The following is a 16,788-nucleotide window of genomic DNA, read 5'->3' on the forward strand; positions in this document are numbered from 1 at the left end:
TCGCTTGCCGCGCACTGCTGAACGTTTTGTAATCGCTCACTGTGATTGCCTTACTGATCAAAAATGGCCGACGACAGTACAATGGATTTCGTTCTACAGCTTGCTTTGAGCGAGTTGGCTTATATGAGCGACAGTTCGCATATTGACACAGTTAAGGTTATCCTAAACGCAGTGGAAGGGTCATACCTGTCTTGCATTGTTCACAAACATTACCAGGCAATGTAAGACGATATATTACATCGCCAACAGCACTCGTCAGGGTGAGATCCTCCATCTTCTGCACTGTCGACGCCATGTTGGAAATCAAAGTAAGCGGTCTTTCTCCCGTGATTACTCGGGCACGCGAGCGCTCAATAATCATTGGCCGTTCAGAAGCTAGCGATAGCTAGCGATAGCAATCGCTCACTCTCCTGAACACGCCTCTGGAGTTTGTTTTTGCCAGCTGTTGCTTTGGGTGTTTTTGGGTCAAGGGCAGCATTGGGTTAAAACATTTGGCCAAGGGTGTCACAAACCAGGAACGGAGACAGGACCCAATAGCGCTCGTTTTCTCAGTTTTTATTGATAAAAGAGGGAGAGAAAGGCTTGCTTCCACGATCCGTGGGTCGACGAACACGGGTAGCAGGTGGCGGGAACGCGAAGTGGCACTTCCGTGTCTGGCGAGGAGGATCGGAGACAGGCAGGGAATAGCGAGTCGTTGGCCAGGGCTGGAGATCAAAGGCGGTGCCGAGTTCGTAAGCGAGGTCGGCAACAGGGGCAAAATTAGGTAGGTAGGTAGGTAGGTAGGTAGATTGCAATGTGTGTCATATGAGAAATCATATTCAAATCATTTACATATTTGTGTAATTTGTTCACTTTTTCAATATAATTTGTATTAGTGCTGTAGTTATGTCAAAACATATTCAATGTGCCAATTAGATCATGATACGCCCCCTCCCTAATTTATATGCTTTTATATTTTTGCAATTGGTTTATTCCTGTTTGTCAGTCCAAAGAAACCTCAGTGTTATCAGACACCACACCACTGCCACGAGGATTGCCCCCCACCCCCAGAAAAGAATATTGTGAGTACCCCTATTTTCCAATACAACTTGTAAAGCACACTTTGAGGCATACAAATGAAGTGTAAAAATAACCCTTGATTTATTAGTTACTCTTCACATTGCCCTATTCAAAGGCACATCATTTTACAAGGCACAGTTCAAACACGACATAGAAATATGAAACGCTCAAAAACACATTTAGAATAAAACCAGAGAGCCTACCAAGTATGCAATCTTTTGAAAAGTAGTTTTGAACACATGTCATCTTTCTAAAAATCAAGGAAATGTTTTGGTCCAGTCAGCAAGATAAGGAATCCATACATGCAATCTTTTGTTTTTTAAATATACAGCTTGCAGGAAATTGCTCGGCTCCAAAGTATTTTTTTTAATGGCAAGAGAACAAAACATACTGAAACTGAAACAAAAGACAAAGGATAATGCAAACCCCTGTAACATTCATAAAATACTCACATGGTCAAGTTTCAATATCAAACATCTTGCACAGACATTTTGCAAAAGAAAGGCTCGTTGGCCATCCTTGAAACTATTTACACACAAAAATAAACAGTTTACCAAATGCCATTTTATAAAAAAACTCCAGGTTTCAAACCGCTTATAGACTCAATCAGGTCATCTTTTTCAAGGCACTTATCTACTTTACGTTTAAGTCAGCTTGAAGCATTTTATTTGGAAACGCTCGGTAAAACGATGCTCATTAAATAGCCTCTTGTTTTGTGATGGTTGGCTGAGGAATGGAGGTTGGCTGCTTGGGGACAGTGGCGATGACTCCTTGAGCTATTTTGTAATGTTCTGAGCTAGAAGCTGTAGGTGGAGATGGGATCGGGGTTTCCGGAGTGGCTGGAAGAACAGAACACAAAGAACCAGCCGCCAGTTAGGAAAGGAGAAACCGAGAGAGGACTTGCAGCATTAAGTGCTCTCTATTGGTCGAACATATCTCAGGACATAAATAACTATTTTCGGATAAGGAACAAGAACAAGCAGTTTTGTGAAATTTCTCAGGGAATTAAACATGTTAAGAAAGAATAACAGAAGTTTTCTTTGACAAAGTAAGCCAGATTAGTTTGCATGAAGAATTTAAAGGATTATTCTGCCAAGCCTTTTCAGCTACAAACATGGTGACCGAGTTGCGCCAAGCGTCGGGAGGTAAAAATCTCAAACACATTTAATGCAGCTCTGAAAAGTCTGTTAATAAACTAATGTAGTTGATTTACTATTTGGGTACATGGGTGTCAAAGTCAAACGGGTGGAAGGGCCAAATAAAAAAATAAGGTACAAGCCAACGGCCGACTGATTCATTTCCTGACATTTTTTCAAACGACGCACATAGTCCAGTGCTGAGACCGGCCCGTTGGTTGATCCATTCCAGCCCTCTATACATTTCTGAGTATGTCAAAAAATGAAGCAAGTTTCTAGGTCATTTCTATCAAACGTTATGATTTTTTTGTTCATAATAATGTGCAGCCAATGTCCTCTTATATCAGTGAGGGTAGTAAATCCAGGAGAATAACATATTTACAAATACAGAATAGAAAAAAATGCTTTCTCTATGCCGTGAGCCACGTGCTATACACTTTCATCTTTTTCAGCCAATTGCAGGCTTTGTTTCGCCGTTTAAGCCAATGCCAGCCTGTAAATGCTAAAAAGGATCCGCCCCTTGACCTCCGAATAACTTTAGCCAATAGTGATCGATTCAACTGATGATTGACACATCTTTTTCGGCCAATTGCAGGCTTTGTTTTGCCGTTTAAGCCAATGCCAGCCTGTAAATGATAAAAAGGATCCGCCCCTTGACCTCCGAATAACTTTAGCCAATAGTGATCGATTCAAATGATGATTGACACATTGGTTAGCGAATGAAACGCCGGTAAATAAATCCCAGCATACACCGCGTACTACTTGGCGTTCGGGGGAAAATCTAGTCGGCGGCTGCAAGTTAGTTGGAAAACTTTGCAATTTTAAAATTGATCCATAAATAAGGCGCACTGTATTATAAGGCGCATGGTCAGCTTTTGAAAAAAATAAAGGCTTTTAGGTGCGCCTTATAGTGCGGAAAATACGGTATTTGTTATTGCAACATCCATTGCAGCCTGGTCATCCCGAAAGGGGAATTTCTTCATGTGCGCTCCCTTCTCAACGTTTCTTCATTTTCCTCATGTTGACGTTTTTTGAGTTTTTCCTTGCCGTCATGTAGGTTTTAGATCAGGGGATGGTGTAATAATGGTCTGTGTTTTGCAATAATCTGTGGTCTGTGCAGCCCTTTGAGACTCCTAGTGATTAAGGCAATAGAAATAAACAGAACTTGACTTTTATATTTTAACAAAATTCGACTGAAATAACCTCAAAGAAATGAAATAACAATTTTCAATCGTTCACTAAACTACAATGAAATAAAGGACAAGAACAGTGAAAACAAATACAAAACGTTTCCTGCTATATGATATTATAATGAATCAAGATCATCTCAGGGGCCGAAGAAAACCTTGTTGGGAGATAGGAGTGGCCCTTAGGCCTTGACTTTGACACATGTGTACTATGGTTAGCAATGTGACAGGTGACTGTCACTCTTGTGGAATTTCCCATTCCTCCAAAAAATCCATGTTGCCTAGAAGTAAAGAACATGATGACACTTTCTTTTATTGATCTGAATTATTCAGTCCTTATAATTGGTAATTTTAGTCGAGCTATGAGAGCAAGTACGGTAATAAAGTTTTAAAGGATTCGGCCAGTTGAATGGTTTGATTTCTGAAATCCCTCAAACTTTCAACCCAAAATAACTTATTGGTGGATCTAAAAGGTGTCAACAATCAGGGAAGGTGATGGGATTACCAACGATCAAACACAACTGAAGGATCAAGAGAGGAGGATGATGAATAATCAAATTGGAATGTTTTTGTAGACATTTTTCAGGTCGGATTCCCTACTTCACCTGATTACCTGATTTGCTAAATTCTTACTGCCGTGTACTGAGTTTGAAGCAAAAGTTTAAACCATAGTTACTTTTTACTTTTGACATTTTGACACTCTGTAATTTTCCAGGAAAATTGACAAGAAATACGAAATGATAGTTTAACTCATTGTACTTAAAAAGGAGCTGTACGGAATTTGGAACTTTCTTTCCTTATGCCGCCATCTGCTGGCTCAAAATCATGATCATAGCCTCAATCAGCTCATTTATGATGCGTGTCCAAGTGTGTGCTTTTTTTAGACATGCTCAAATAAACTCTTCTTTTTTGGGGTTCCTACACTACTGGTAGCAGGCCGTTTCTTACTTTCACCATTTTCATACTACACACTTAAAAATAAAATAAAAGTAAAAAACTTGCAGGGACAAGCACGACTCTCCAACACAACATTCCTGAAACGTAATGTGTTCCGCCTTGAACATTGCTGATAAAAGTAAGATAAAAGCAGATAGACGCAGTGTAAAATAAATCATAAGGGCTCTTTGACCTCAGTTGAAGATTGTTAAAAAATACCTAAGGTGCTGTCCTGAATTTGAAATTTTGCTACTCTTAGCCACCATCTCCTAGCTTAAAGTCATGATCTCAGCCTCAGTCAGCTCATTTCACAAGTACTAATAAACTCTTGTTTTTCATCATTTTGGGGTTTGGGTTAGTGTTTGGACTGTATCTGAAACATAAAGGCTCTTTGGACTCAGTTGGATGTTTACACAAAATTAATAGAGAAAATATTCTCCTTTTAACTGTTTAAGGTCACCTTAGACGAAGAGTTAAATTTAACTGGACAGTTAAGAAACTATCCAGATCCGCAGGTGCAAGTGTTACCAGAGTCCAATCAGACTCTGCATTTGGCAATGTCATATTGAGACTTATACCATGTTTTTTTTTAATTTTATTTTTGCAGGAGTTCAATACGTACATATTTGTCCATTATGGATGGGCGTCGTCATATTGCTGGCCACAATGACATTGGTGTTGAGGTGCTCCTGAACAAGGTGAGGGTGAAGAGAATGCGGTGCATGTGGCGCTTCATTGGCAGAGCCTGGGGAAACAAGACATTTTTGACACTGGTTATCTGCAACAACAACTAAGATAATCCATCAATGATTTTGAGGCGTGAACAACAAACCGTTTGTTATTGACATACACATTGTAGGTGAATTAAAGGGGGAATGTGGGAACTTTTTTACATATGCAGTAAAGAAAAAAATAGTAAGTAGTCAATAAATGTTACTGTTCACATAGGAACAAATTTGTCTTGGCCATTGACTAACATACGAGTTCTACGGTCATATGCCCACTAAACAAGCCAATCTTCATGAAACAATCAAGAATTTGTCTTCTTTCAAAGCGAAGCAGTAGTATATTGGCGGTGGCTTTTTTGATTATCACCTCGAGCAAAGTAAGAGTGGTGATAATGTTTTAGTCAGGAAGTATGTATATCTGTTTGTTTGTCTGTTTGTCACATTAAATGTGACTTGACTTGACCTGATTTGAGTCTGTTTGTGTGTCTGTCCACCCAAGAAATGGGGAAAAGAGTTAAGATATTACCACTATATTTTACAGACAGTTAGGTAGGTTACCCTAGATGTCAAAAATGCAACAACAAAAAGCTGATTCAGCAGTTTTGGTTTTGTTGATTTTGCATTTTTCTCCAGAAAGACATTTTAGGCCTGGACGATATTCACTATGAACACCATCTTTTACAGGCAGTCAGGTACGTTACCGCATATGTAAAAACTGCCCCCCCAAAATGACTTTGGTTTGATTTTTGTCTTGCTTACTCAGCAGCTTTTCCAGAAAAAACATTCTACTCTCCTAGGCCAGTAAAAGTTTGGACTCAGTTTTACTCTTTAGGTTTTTCATTCTTGTGTCATTATCCTGCCAAAATGAGAAATGCCACCCAAAAATGTCTGTGCGCCTCAATGCAGGTGATGCTCTATTGGTGCACAGCCATTGATATTTTCTGTCTAAACTGTACTTTGGTGAAAGCTATCTATTTGAAGGTCTGCAATTTAAAGGACTCACCTCCAAGAAGCATTTCCTGTAGAAGATTGTCAATCTTGGCCATGCCAAAAAGTTTGACGAACTGGATTTGTTCAATCATCTGCCAAGTGATGCTCTGCAGGGTCGGCAGCAGGAGGAGCAACTCCCCGAAACGTCCGCGGGAGTCGTATTGCCGGTCGTTGATGTAGTCCTCCAGGCTGACCTGGACTTGGTATCGCATACGTTTTATCTTTCCAGGGTCACTAAGACCTTTTGCATCTGTGGGCAAACGCAAGTCGGAAAATTCCTTACTATACTGTCTTCTTATTGGCTCAGCGGTAGACCTTTTCACTATGTGGTTTGTGGCGAGGCTCAAGTGTGTCTTTGGTTTTCTCAAGGCATGCCCTCAGAAATCAGAAATATACCTCCAAAATAGGGTATAAAAGAGCACAATTTTCAAGTGCAGCACATTTTCAACAATTCACTTCAAACATCTATCAATAAGTAATTGTCTGGATTTCTTTGAAAAGGAATGACCATTGAGAGACTGGCTGAATTGATACTGTTTTTTTTTCTCGACCTAGTACTCGTTCAATACTAGAAGGGATGTTTATTTTGGATCTTGCTGTTGGTTACACTCTGTTGGATTTCTGCTACCAAAAATGGCCAGGTCACGGCCCTTTATTTTCCATCACAAATGACTTAGAAGTGTCTGTAGTACCTGGATCAAAAAAAACAATGGCCTTCAAGCAAGCATATTCGTTGTCATCTATTTGAAGGTCCTGGAAGGGAACCACAAGCTCATCCAGTATCCTCACAGCCACTCGGCCAACCTCCAACTCTGGGCAGTTTTTGGGGATGATGTGATCGTTTCCTGCATCACAAATAAGTCTTACTAGGAACACAGGACTGCAAGACTCATGTAATACCTTTTGTTTTTTTTATCTAGATTTTATTTATAAAAAAATAATTGTGGCAGATCAAATTTGATATACTGTTTTTACCTAACAAAAGGATATCTTTGTAGAGCATGGACCTTTTTGCAGCGCCAAGCAACAGATGTTCTCCAGCATGAGCTCGTAGCAAAGCCACCTGCAATAGTGATGCTATATTTTAATTTTGGAAAACAAAGCAAACATTATAGATGTGTGTGAGAGGAATAAGAACATTGAATTCCAACTATAAAATAAAATGGACACAAAATGTTCATTTATGTCTATGAAATAGAGTTACAATTTAATCTTACTAAATGCGTATTTACTGGTTAAGCTTTGGAAAGGCACTGAACAACCTGTACAAATTGCCTGTAGCGCTGTTTAATCCTGACTAACTTGATGAAAGGATATTACATTAATATCATAAGCAACAGATGTGAATTTGAATAAATCTCCATATATGACAGGATATGTTGACCTGGCAATACTTGATAAGGAAGCATTGTCAGTGAAGCTGTCAGACCCAACTAAAACATAGAGAAATACCTGTTTTGACTTGCAGTCTGATCCAAGCATTACCCTGCATTCCAGGAACGACTAAAGCATTTTGTGTCCACATTATTTCCATGTTTTGGCCACAAAAGAAAGCACTTTTGAAATGTTATGTATTTGAGGCTTTTGCTAAAATTAAAGAAAAACAACCCCCTTGTCAACGTTGAGGCTCCGTACTTTAAGAAATATCTTTCTATCATAACATCAGCAAATGAGTTACCACAAGCTGGTGATCACACAGTTAATGATTTAGCACATTTTCTCCAAGAAGGGATCTAACTTTAAAAGCTGCTCATCATATTGTAACCAAGAATTCAAATATATTAACCATACTGCACAGAGCACGTATGCTTGTTTGTGATGACCAAAAGTTCCTTCTCCTCCGCCAACTACAAACTTTCCTTTTCCTCACTGCAGATTTAAGCGATTAAGCTGAATTTGTGTCCCGCTGTGTTGGGAAAGAACCTATTTGGATGGACTTGTGTCTTGTGGATGGATGTTGTCTCGGCACTTGGCTGGTTGATGAGTGACCAGAATGTCTATACAAGTATGTACACGGTGTCTGACTCTTACCTGGTCATCCAGGGGCAGGTCACAGAAGGCCGGGATGTACTTGGCCCACTCCACTAGCACCAGAAGCTGCTGCTTCATGGACTCACATACGTCCGTGATGGTGGCCATCTTCTTTGTTCGGATGTCGCCATTCAGAATAGGCGCTGGGGAGCTGATCTAATCAGAGTGGAATTGGAGAAGTACATGACTTTGTCCTTTACTCTTAGGGTTGTATCTATCTCAATTACTCTACCTGTCTCGACAGCACGTCTGCATGGATGAGTGCATTAATGGAGGGTAAACTGCTGTCTTCGTAGCTGGATCTTCTGGTGCTGATTCGGTCTCTTTCGTTTTGCACGGCTGCATGAATTTGCATGTGTTATAAGTAAAATTCCAACTTGTAAGGATTTATTTTCTTGCACTGTATGAGTCACAGAAACGTTCTTTTTTTAACTGTTCCCATTTCAAATTCGCCTTACATTTTCATGTCGCTTTACTGATTGGTAAGACACACAGAGAAGTTAGACAAGACAGATGTCAATTGCTGAGGATGGGATTCTGAAACTCCTGTTTTGTTCAGGATTCTAAACATGCCTTTATAGGGAATGCATTTTGAAAGAACGATCTAAGACAGCACAGCGGCGCAGTGGTTAGCGCTTGTGCGGCACAGCTCATGTCATGGGAACCTGTCGTGGGTTCAAATCCAGCTCCGGACTACCTGTGTGGAGTTTGTATGTTTCTCCCACGTTCCAAAAACATGCATTCAGGTGAATTGGCCGGTCCAAATTGTCCCTAGGTGTGAATGAGCGAATGAGTTGTCTGTCCCTGTGTGCCCTGCGATTGGCTGGCAACCAGTTCAGGGTGTCCCCTGCCCACTGCCCGGAGATGGCTGGGATGGGCTCCAGCCCCCCCGCGACCCTAATGAGGATAAGCGGTACGGCTAATGAGATAAGATCTAAAACGGCATTGGCACGGGGGCAGCGGCTAATGGCTCTCCAGCTACTGCTCTCACCCCTACGACCACCTCTTGCTACAGTAGGTGCTACAGTTCTCTTAAAACAAGGTCAGAGACAGTTTCTTACCCAGAAAAAAGACTATATAATATATATCTTGCAATGCATAGAAAAATTGGTATTCATATCCTTATATTAAACTTATTTGGGTATTATTTTTTTTGCTGCTAAATGTTATTGCACAACTTTTCACTGACCTTTTTTTTACAACTTAGGCCATTCTCCAAGCACTAGCTTGTAAAAATGATGTAGTCATTTATACAGGCATTATTTTATTGTGTTTTTCTCTTTTAAGTCTTGATTATGTGTTTATCCTAGACTGATATTTCAAATCACATCGCAAACTACGTTGTTACCAATGACAATTCTAATTCCAAATGTTTTATTCATTGACGTAAGTGTACAGTTGTTAGCTTCTTTATTATCTTAATTGTATTGATGGTTTCTATGCCAGTGAGGAGCTTGTGTCCCCACATGCCCAGTCCCCAGTTACACCACTATGGCAGTAAAAGTAAAACTTTCTGTGCCTCAAAAAGAAGCCGCTGAGTCATTACCCCCCCCCCCCCCCCCCCCCCCCCCCAAAAAAAAAAAAAAACAAGACTCCTAAGGCTGTCATTTTTATCAGTATATGGCTCTTATTGCTGTGAGGTGTTTGCTCAGCATAAGCTGCTCACTGACTGGAGTGATGATTAACAAATAACTCCTCTTTAGGCGACACACCCGGGTTGAGGGCTGTCACTTGAAAGTGGAAAGCAGTCGTACCTTCTTTCTTCATTCCGGCCCTGAAGCATTTCTTTAATCTGCAGTAACGGCACTGATTTCTCTTGTCTTTGTCCACGATGCATTGCCTGTTGAATCTGAAAAGTGTTGTGAAGTTATTAAGTTGTCAAAAACACCTCTTACCTGGGCTCTTACCTGCACGAGTACATGTGGTTTTTGCGGACGCTGCGGCGAAAGAAGCCTTTGCAGCCGTCACAGCTGGAGGCGCCGTAATGTTTTCCAGTGGCTCTGTCCCCACAGATGGCGCACAAGCTGCCCGCCGTGAGGTGGGACGCCGCATTCATATTGGTGCTCTCAGCCGGCGAGGACTCTGTAGAAACGCGCCCAATATTTTAAGTTCATACTCCAGTTATACCACCAAGTGTCAAGATGCCAACCATGGCTTAGTCCAAAATCATAGTCTGGAAGTATCCAGATTAAATTCTGCAGGGCCATTTCAGTAATATTCCAAATTGGAAATGTTCGGACTTCAAGAGAAATTCCATAACAAACCGAGGATATTCATTTGAAGCATTAGTGTAGTTGGTCTTAAAAAATCTGAGCAAAACACCAAAACTGTACGTGCCGGCTCACAAAGGAATAACATGAGAATAATCTTGCATTACTCATTTTCTCAATAATTTTTTTTCAAATGCCTTTGTCCAACTATCTTAAACTTTCTTGAAGGTGTTTGGCCTTGAATTAGGTTATTGTTCTACTTAATTGTTATGACAAATCCAGAAGCCTCTGTAAATGACGGCAGCAAAGACATACTTAAATGGAAGGATTGGCCCAAAAAAAAGATGTTTTTGAAATTGGTCTCCCAATTAAGTAGAAGTACATATACTTGTTTGGTAAAAAACCAGTAAGGACCTAACATTTTACAACTACTAACTTTGATCAAAACACTCAAACTCTGCTTAAATAGAATAAAGAAACCTGGGCAAACATATCCTATAGAAGGCCAGATGTTGATAGTTATGAAAGCTACTGTATGTGTTGCTTTGACAAACAATGCACATGAAATCAAAAACTAACAGTTGGTAATCGTCAGGCTGATTTAGAATTTACCAGACGATTCCCTTCAAAAGACCATAACTAGTATATGTTCTTCTTCTTTCTTCTATTTTTTCGCCTTCTTGGCTTATAGGGCCCCAAATAATTGTCTTTTCTGCTTCACAGTAAGTAAATGATCACTTCTTTTTCATGTCATTTAAGAAATATTGACACAAGTAATGTATTTATAATTGATTACTCTTTGCTGTCTGTCTACACCTCATGATAATGGTAGTTAAGCATCGGTATGGTGAGTGGTGACAGTTTTCCAGCTAGTTCAATCAATTCAAACACAGCGTGACTCCATTGATTTGAAATAGACCAGAAGGCTTGCATGGAATAAAAAAACAAGTCCTAGGAAACCGTTTACAGCTTCTTAAAAGTCGGGACGGGACTCAGGCATAATGGGGGAGTGCGTCTTGGAATAAGGTGCAAGTATTTAAGGAGTAAAAGCTAAAAAAGAAGGAGCATTTAGGAGGAATGGGTATGCTGCTCAAAAACGCCTGTTCAAAGCTGTTACATCGAGGCTCTTGCAAGGGTTGACCTCACCTGTGCCCATGGCCAGCACGTGCATGTTCTCAAACTCCAGCGTAGTGTACGCCGGGTCCAGGGCCTCACTGTAGTCTGCCATGTCCATGTTGGCCTGAGCGATTGGTGAAGACCTGAAGGCCTGACGAGAAGACTCTTCCCAGAAACAAATGTTCCCCCCTCCCTGCTCCTTCTTCTTCTCAGCCCAGGAACCCCCTCCCTCTACAAGTACCCTGACTCCACCCAGACGTGGTCTAGCTCCCCAACTTGGCGGGACCTGACAGCAGACTGACATGAGCTGGCCTCCTTCGCTCTTGCCGCTCACTGGCCCAGAGGCGGGCTGCTTGTTGCTGGTTGATGGTTAACTAGCCTGTTCAATGGTGAATCACAGTTTTGGACGAGAGATAGTCCAACTTTGACATCCTCTCATTGTCAACAATAGTTTTTCAATTAGGCACAGATTGGTATTCTCGAAATTGACACATCTAGCACAAGACTTGCAAAATGTCGAACAGCATAGCGCTTATTTCTGCTGGGAAAAAGTCATAATGCCTCCTTTGAATAGGCGTTTAAGGCTTTTCGTTTGTGTTTTTGTTGCATGTGTCGCGGTTGTTATAATTTTACCGAGGTTGTTAGGGTTGGGGTTAGGGTTAGGGTTTAGGTTTAGGGTTAGGGTAAGTGTTGTTCCCGGTTGGCGCTCGTTGACTGTGGTGTTTGGCCAGCCACCTGGGTGTTGGGGCCGGTTTTGCTGTATCCTTTCGTGTATTTATTGCCGGCTTTGCGTTTATGGCCGTAGCCATTGCCCCTTTTTGTGGTTAGTTCCCTGGTTAGCCTAGCTGCTCACCAGGGGGGGTTTTGGTCGGCTAGCCTTGCTTTCTTCCGTTTAGCATTTGTGGATTGGTCCCAATTAGCCCCCTCTTTCACCTTTCTATATGTTTTTTTGCCATTAAGCCCCTTTTTGGCTGGTTGGCCTTTGTTGTACCATTACTATATCCGCCGGCAACACAACACCTAGACATTCTCCACAAAAACTTCCAAAACTTTGCTTAAACACCGCTAACCTCTTCAACTAATTACCACCTAAAACAATATGGCAAATGGCTTGCTTGGGTGCTGGTGTTCCTCCCATTAAATCCCAGCTCAGCAAGACAAAGACAAGACATGCTGTCTTTAAAACCATAATCTCAAAAAACAATGGGAATATCTCATCTCATCTCATCTCATCTCATTAGCCGTACCGCTTAACCTCATTAGGGTCGCAGGGGGGCTGGAGACCATCCCAGCCATCTCCGGGCAGTGGGCAGGGGACACCCTGAACCGGTTGCCAGCCAATCGCAGGGCACACAGGGACAGACAACTCACTCGCTCATTCACACCTAGGGACAATTTGGACCGGGCAATTCACCTGAAATGCATGTTTTTGGAACGTGGGAGGAAACCGGAGTGCCCGGAGGAAACCCACGCAAGCACGGGCAGAACATACAAACTCCGCACAGGAAGTCTGGAGCTGGATTAGAACCCACGCAGGAGGTTCCCATGACATGAACTGTGCCGCACATGCGCTAACCACTGCGCCGCCGTGCTGCCCCAATGGGAATATATGGACGTAAAATACTGTATATAGATTTTATGCAAGAACCATGTACTAATTCCTCACATTTTGCATGTTAAAGAATTTGGGACAAAATTTAACCCTTCGTCACACAAACATCAATTTTATAACACGGCTTATGCGCGTCTCACATGACGGCGTGCAAGCCGACTATCTACCTCAGAGGAGCCGAGCTAGCGTCGGTCCATTAGCGTCTGCAGCAATTCCGCTGCTCCGTCGCAGCTCATGCCTTCATCATTATTGGGCCCGATAATTCATTGTACAAAAACAAAACAAATAAAACAAAGCACAGCAGCTGAGTGAGTTTGTGGATGGATGGACCCAAGTCACATTGCACCTGTCTCAGTCAATCGAGTCAAGTAAACTCTTTTTTCTTTGCAAGTTTTCCCAATTGAAATAAACTCAAATGGGGCCATTTCTGATACCAGACCTTGAGTCACCCATTGATATCACTAGTACCAAACATTCTCCCATAAAACATGATAGATCATTATAGAATAGAATTGTCATTGATAAGAATGTAGTGAAACATTATATGAAAGGGGATTAGACATGGCACTCAAGGGTAAATATGTGATAAAGACTTTCAAGAGAAAATAAGACAAAAGACTCAGAATAAATGGACAAAAATATTTTGCAAAATATTTTTTGCAATAAAAAATAGTGCATGGAAGCCATAATCAAGTCAAGTTTACTTGAATATTCCTTAATCACAAAGAGTCTCAAAGGGCTGCAAAGACCACAGATTATTGCAAACCACAGACTATTATTACACCATCCCCTGATATAAAACCTACAAGAGGCCAAGGAAAAACTCATAGTGCAATTGAAAGTAGTGACCAAATAGATATATATTTTTACAGCTTTGCAGGCTTGTTTAGGGTGGGGATTGTGATGTTTATTAGGTAAGTTCTGTATTTTCCAAGACCTGTTGCTAAACATTATTCTCAAGAGGGCCATATCCAATGCAAGTAGGTGCAAAATTATTATTACACACAGATAAAAAACAGAGATCAGACTTCCAGTCGGGGGCTCAACCCCTTAGTTGGGGACCATTGTGACGGGTGTGTATCTTCCATTTGCACAATTAATGCAAGTTCCCATGATTATGTTCTCCATTTTCTATTCTTTGACTTTTTAGTTTTTTTTGTTTTTAAATGTCCTTAGGAGGAAGTTAAGGTCTTGGCCTGATGCCAATATCTGGTATCAATTCTTGCCCAACCCCTGATTTTCTAGGGTATCCAAAGCATTATTGTATAAAATGAGACATACTGATAAAATATCTTGATAATCATATATTGGTGACATTCTTTGGTAACATGTGCGCAAACATTCAACTTGTTACTCATCTTCTCCTAACTAAAGCATTTTTTTAGCAAGAAAACCGCTCCGTGACATCATGGTATATCAAATATCAAATTTTTTTTTGCATGTGAAATTCTCGCGTCCGAATGAAAGTTCATTTTATTCCTCTTTGTATTCTCCAACTTCATGTATTGTCAGTAAATCCCCAACTGTTTGATCATCATGCCTTTTTTCCCCTTTTTCTGCGCAGCGGCCTCGTGGCGCATGTGACCCAGCAAACAGTGGCGTTATATTTGAAGAGAAAGTGCCAGTACACAGCGGAAGGTCAACGATCTTAAGTTCACCCCCAGCCAGGCTCCAACCTGTTAAGCGCGCACTCAGCTACGCTGGGGCTTCGGAAAAGTATTTTCCTTAACTCTAAACAGAGAAACGTGCTCGTTGTGAGCTGAGGTGCTCCATGATTGGATTTGAACAAACTTGTATCACCTCTGCCCCACTAATCCTATCACAAAGTGATGATGAAAATCTACACAATGTCGCAAGGCTCGTGGCTACAATGAAGGTTTGAGTGATTAACTCATGAGAAAGGCGCTGGCGATTACTGATACGAAAAATGTAAATTACTACTGACCCATTATTTTTAGATGTCTGTCTCTCTTCTCTTCTTTCTTTTTTTATTTCTTTATTTCTTGCTTTCTTTCTTGCTTTCTTTCTTTCTTGCTTTCTATTTATATAACATGAATCTCCCTTCTACATTAATTGATAAGAAGGGAAATTAAAACACACGAAAAAAAAGTATACAAACAACAGGCAATCGTATAGGAAATTTATTGCAAATTCATTTAGACTAGCATAAAAATCAATGAAATTACTGTCATTTTTCAAATTCAGTGTATCCCAAACGTTTTTCAGCCAAGGCACACTTTTAATCATCCAAAAATGTCGAGGCACACCATCGGTCTAAAATATTTAGAAATTTCCTAAGTTATGTTATGTTTTTTTAGATTAAATCAGTGTGTCTAAATTAAGAAAATACCGTTTTTGAAGTCACCGTGGTTCAGAAAGTAATGTATCTTAATCATTTTACCGTCATTTGGGATTTTTCTACTTTTTTTAACCTCTTTTTCAGGTTTTACTACATTTTCATCATGTTTTTCTTCCGGAGGGAAATAACAAGATTAATACTTAAAATACGCACAAATTATTTGCAAGTGTAACAAAAAAAAGTTCATTATTTTTTGTCCTCTTAATAATAATTATAATAATTGAGATCCCAAAATTATATGCAAAAGTTTGTCTGTATATGATTTATTTTGTTGTTTTTTTGGTCATAGAATCTTAAACAGCGTCATCAAACAAATTAAGGTACTTAGTACAATCTTACAGTTACCCAGCTGATCAATGGAAGAAAGCAAAGATACTAAACAATGGCTTGTTTTTTGAAATAATACCATTGGACAAATTCCTACGGCACACTACACAAGGTCTCACTGCACTCTGGTTCAAAAACACTGCCCTAATTAACTGAAAATTTTGTCGGATTATGATTTACCTCTGTTTTGGCGTGTTGGCCTATTGGGTACAGTGGGGTAAATTGAATGGCCTGGCCACACTAATAAAAAATTTGTTTCACCATGGGCCGGTATAGAAGAACTCTCGCTCGCCAGATTTAAAGAGCAGGAAATTGGTGTGGGCGATTGAGGGTGAGTCAGACAGTCCCACTTCGGTATTCCCTCTCGCCGATTCATTCATTTTCCAAACCGCTCATCCTCACAAGGGGGTCACAGGGGTGCTGGGGATTATCCTAGTCAACATCACGTAAAGGGCAGGGGCCACCCTGGACTGGTCGCCAGCCAATCACAGGTCACACAGAAAAAGATACCCATTCAATTTTTCCTGTACACTTATTCCCAGAGACAATTTGGAGACACCAAACAACCTGCCATGTATGTTTTTGGAATATGGGAGGAAACTGGAGTGTCTGAAGGAAACCCAAAAAGGCACGGGAGAACATGCAAACTCCGCACAGGAAAGCTGGTAGCTGGAATCAAACCCAGTCTCCCACTTTGCCACCCTCTTACAGATGCATTTTGTTAAAAAAATAAAACACCAACTTGGGTTCTAACCTACCTCTGTATACATTTATAACTTGACCGCAACATACTCAGAATATTTTCCTTTTGTTTCATTTGTGAGCCATGAGAGCCCTTCTGTGAAGGTCTAAAAGGAATAATTTTTGGAGTAAATCCATGAATAAGTTTGTACTGACTGCAATCGCAAGAATTTAATGTTTCAAAATGATTGTCATGTTGAAAACTATGTCTTGGTCTTAATTCAGCAAAATTTTGAGCTGCCTTAAATGCTTCGTCCAATTTTTTGGGGTGTGTGTCTTAAAGTGTCTTTAAGAGATTTTAAGGATTTTACACATCCTTGCCATCAAGCGGTAGCCAAAAGTTGGGAAATTTAAAC

The 16,788-nt window shown here is 40.6% G+C and overlaps 1 protein-coding gene and 1 long non-coding RNA gene across 4 annotated transcripts in view; one reads left to right on the forward strand and one right to left on the reverse strand.

The window, feature by feature from the left end:
* The first annotated feature begins 445 nt into the window (after nucleotides 1–445).
* On the forward strand, nucleotides 446–6,289 carry LOC148370064 (uncharacterized). Of its 2 annotated transcripts, XR_015850082.1 has the most exons (4): nucleotides 446–763; nucleotides 986–1,061; nucleotides 4,926–5,016; nucleotides 6,028–6,289. It is a non-coding gene; the product is annotated as an uncharacterized LOC148370064 (long non-coding RNA). The 2 variants fall into 2 exon arrangements; XR_015850081.1 differs by lacking the exon at nucleotides 6,028–6,289 and having other exon boundaries at nucleotides 4,926–5,432.
* hnf4a (hepatocyte nuclear factor 4, alpha) overlaps nucleotides 1,117–16,788 on the reverse strand; it is a 28,135-nt gene continuing 12,463 nt past the window's right edge. Inside the window, exons 1-10 of one of the 2 annotated variants that reach the window (XM_088332385.1) lie at nucleotides 11,424–11,611; nucleotides 9,975–10,149; nucleotides 9,822–9,916; nucleotides 8,300–8,406; nucleotides 8,068–8,223; nucleotides 7,012–7,099; nucleotides 6,729–6,881; nucleotides 6,050–6,286; nucleotides 4,941–5,063; nucleotides 1,117–1,898 (exon numbers count right to left, since the gene is read on the reverse strand). In XM_088332385.1, coding sequence (XP_088188511.1) covers nucleotides 1,756–1,898; nucleotides 4,941–5,063; nucleotides 6,050–6,286; nucleotides 6,729–6,881; nucleotides 7,012–7,099; nucleotides 8,068–8,223; nucleotides 8,300–8,406; nucleotides 9,822–9,916; nucleotides 9,975–10,149; nucleotides 11,424–11,511 — 1,365 coding nt within the window. In that variant the 5' untranslated portion in view covers nucleotides 11,512–11,611 and the 3' untranslated portion in view covers nucleotides 1,117–1,755. Of the gene's footprint in view, nucleotides 1,899–4,940; nucleotides 5,064–6,049; nucleotides 6,287–6,728; nucleotides 6,882–7,011; nucleotides 7,100–8,067; nucleotides 8,224–8,299; nucleotides 8,407–9,821; nucleotides 9,917–9,974; nucleotides 10,150–11,423; nucleotides 11,612–16,788 lie in introns of those variants that run through there. The other variant, XM_088332386.1, reaches the window with a different exon arrangement.

This window comes from Urocampus carinirostris, chromosome 3 (assembly GCF_059441175.1).
Source record: "Urocampus carinirostris isolate Australia breed hairy pipefish chromosome 3, RoL_Ucar_1.0, whole genome shotgun sequence".
NCBI classification, from domain to species: domain Eukaryota; kingdom Metazoa; phylum Chordata; class Actinopteri; order Syngnathiformes; family Syngnathidae; genus Urocampus; species Urocampus carinirostris.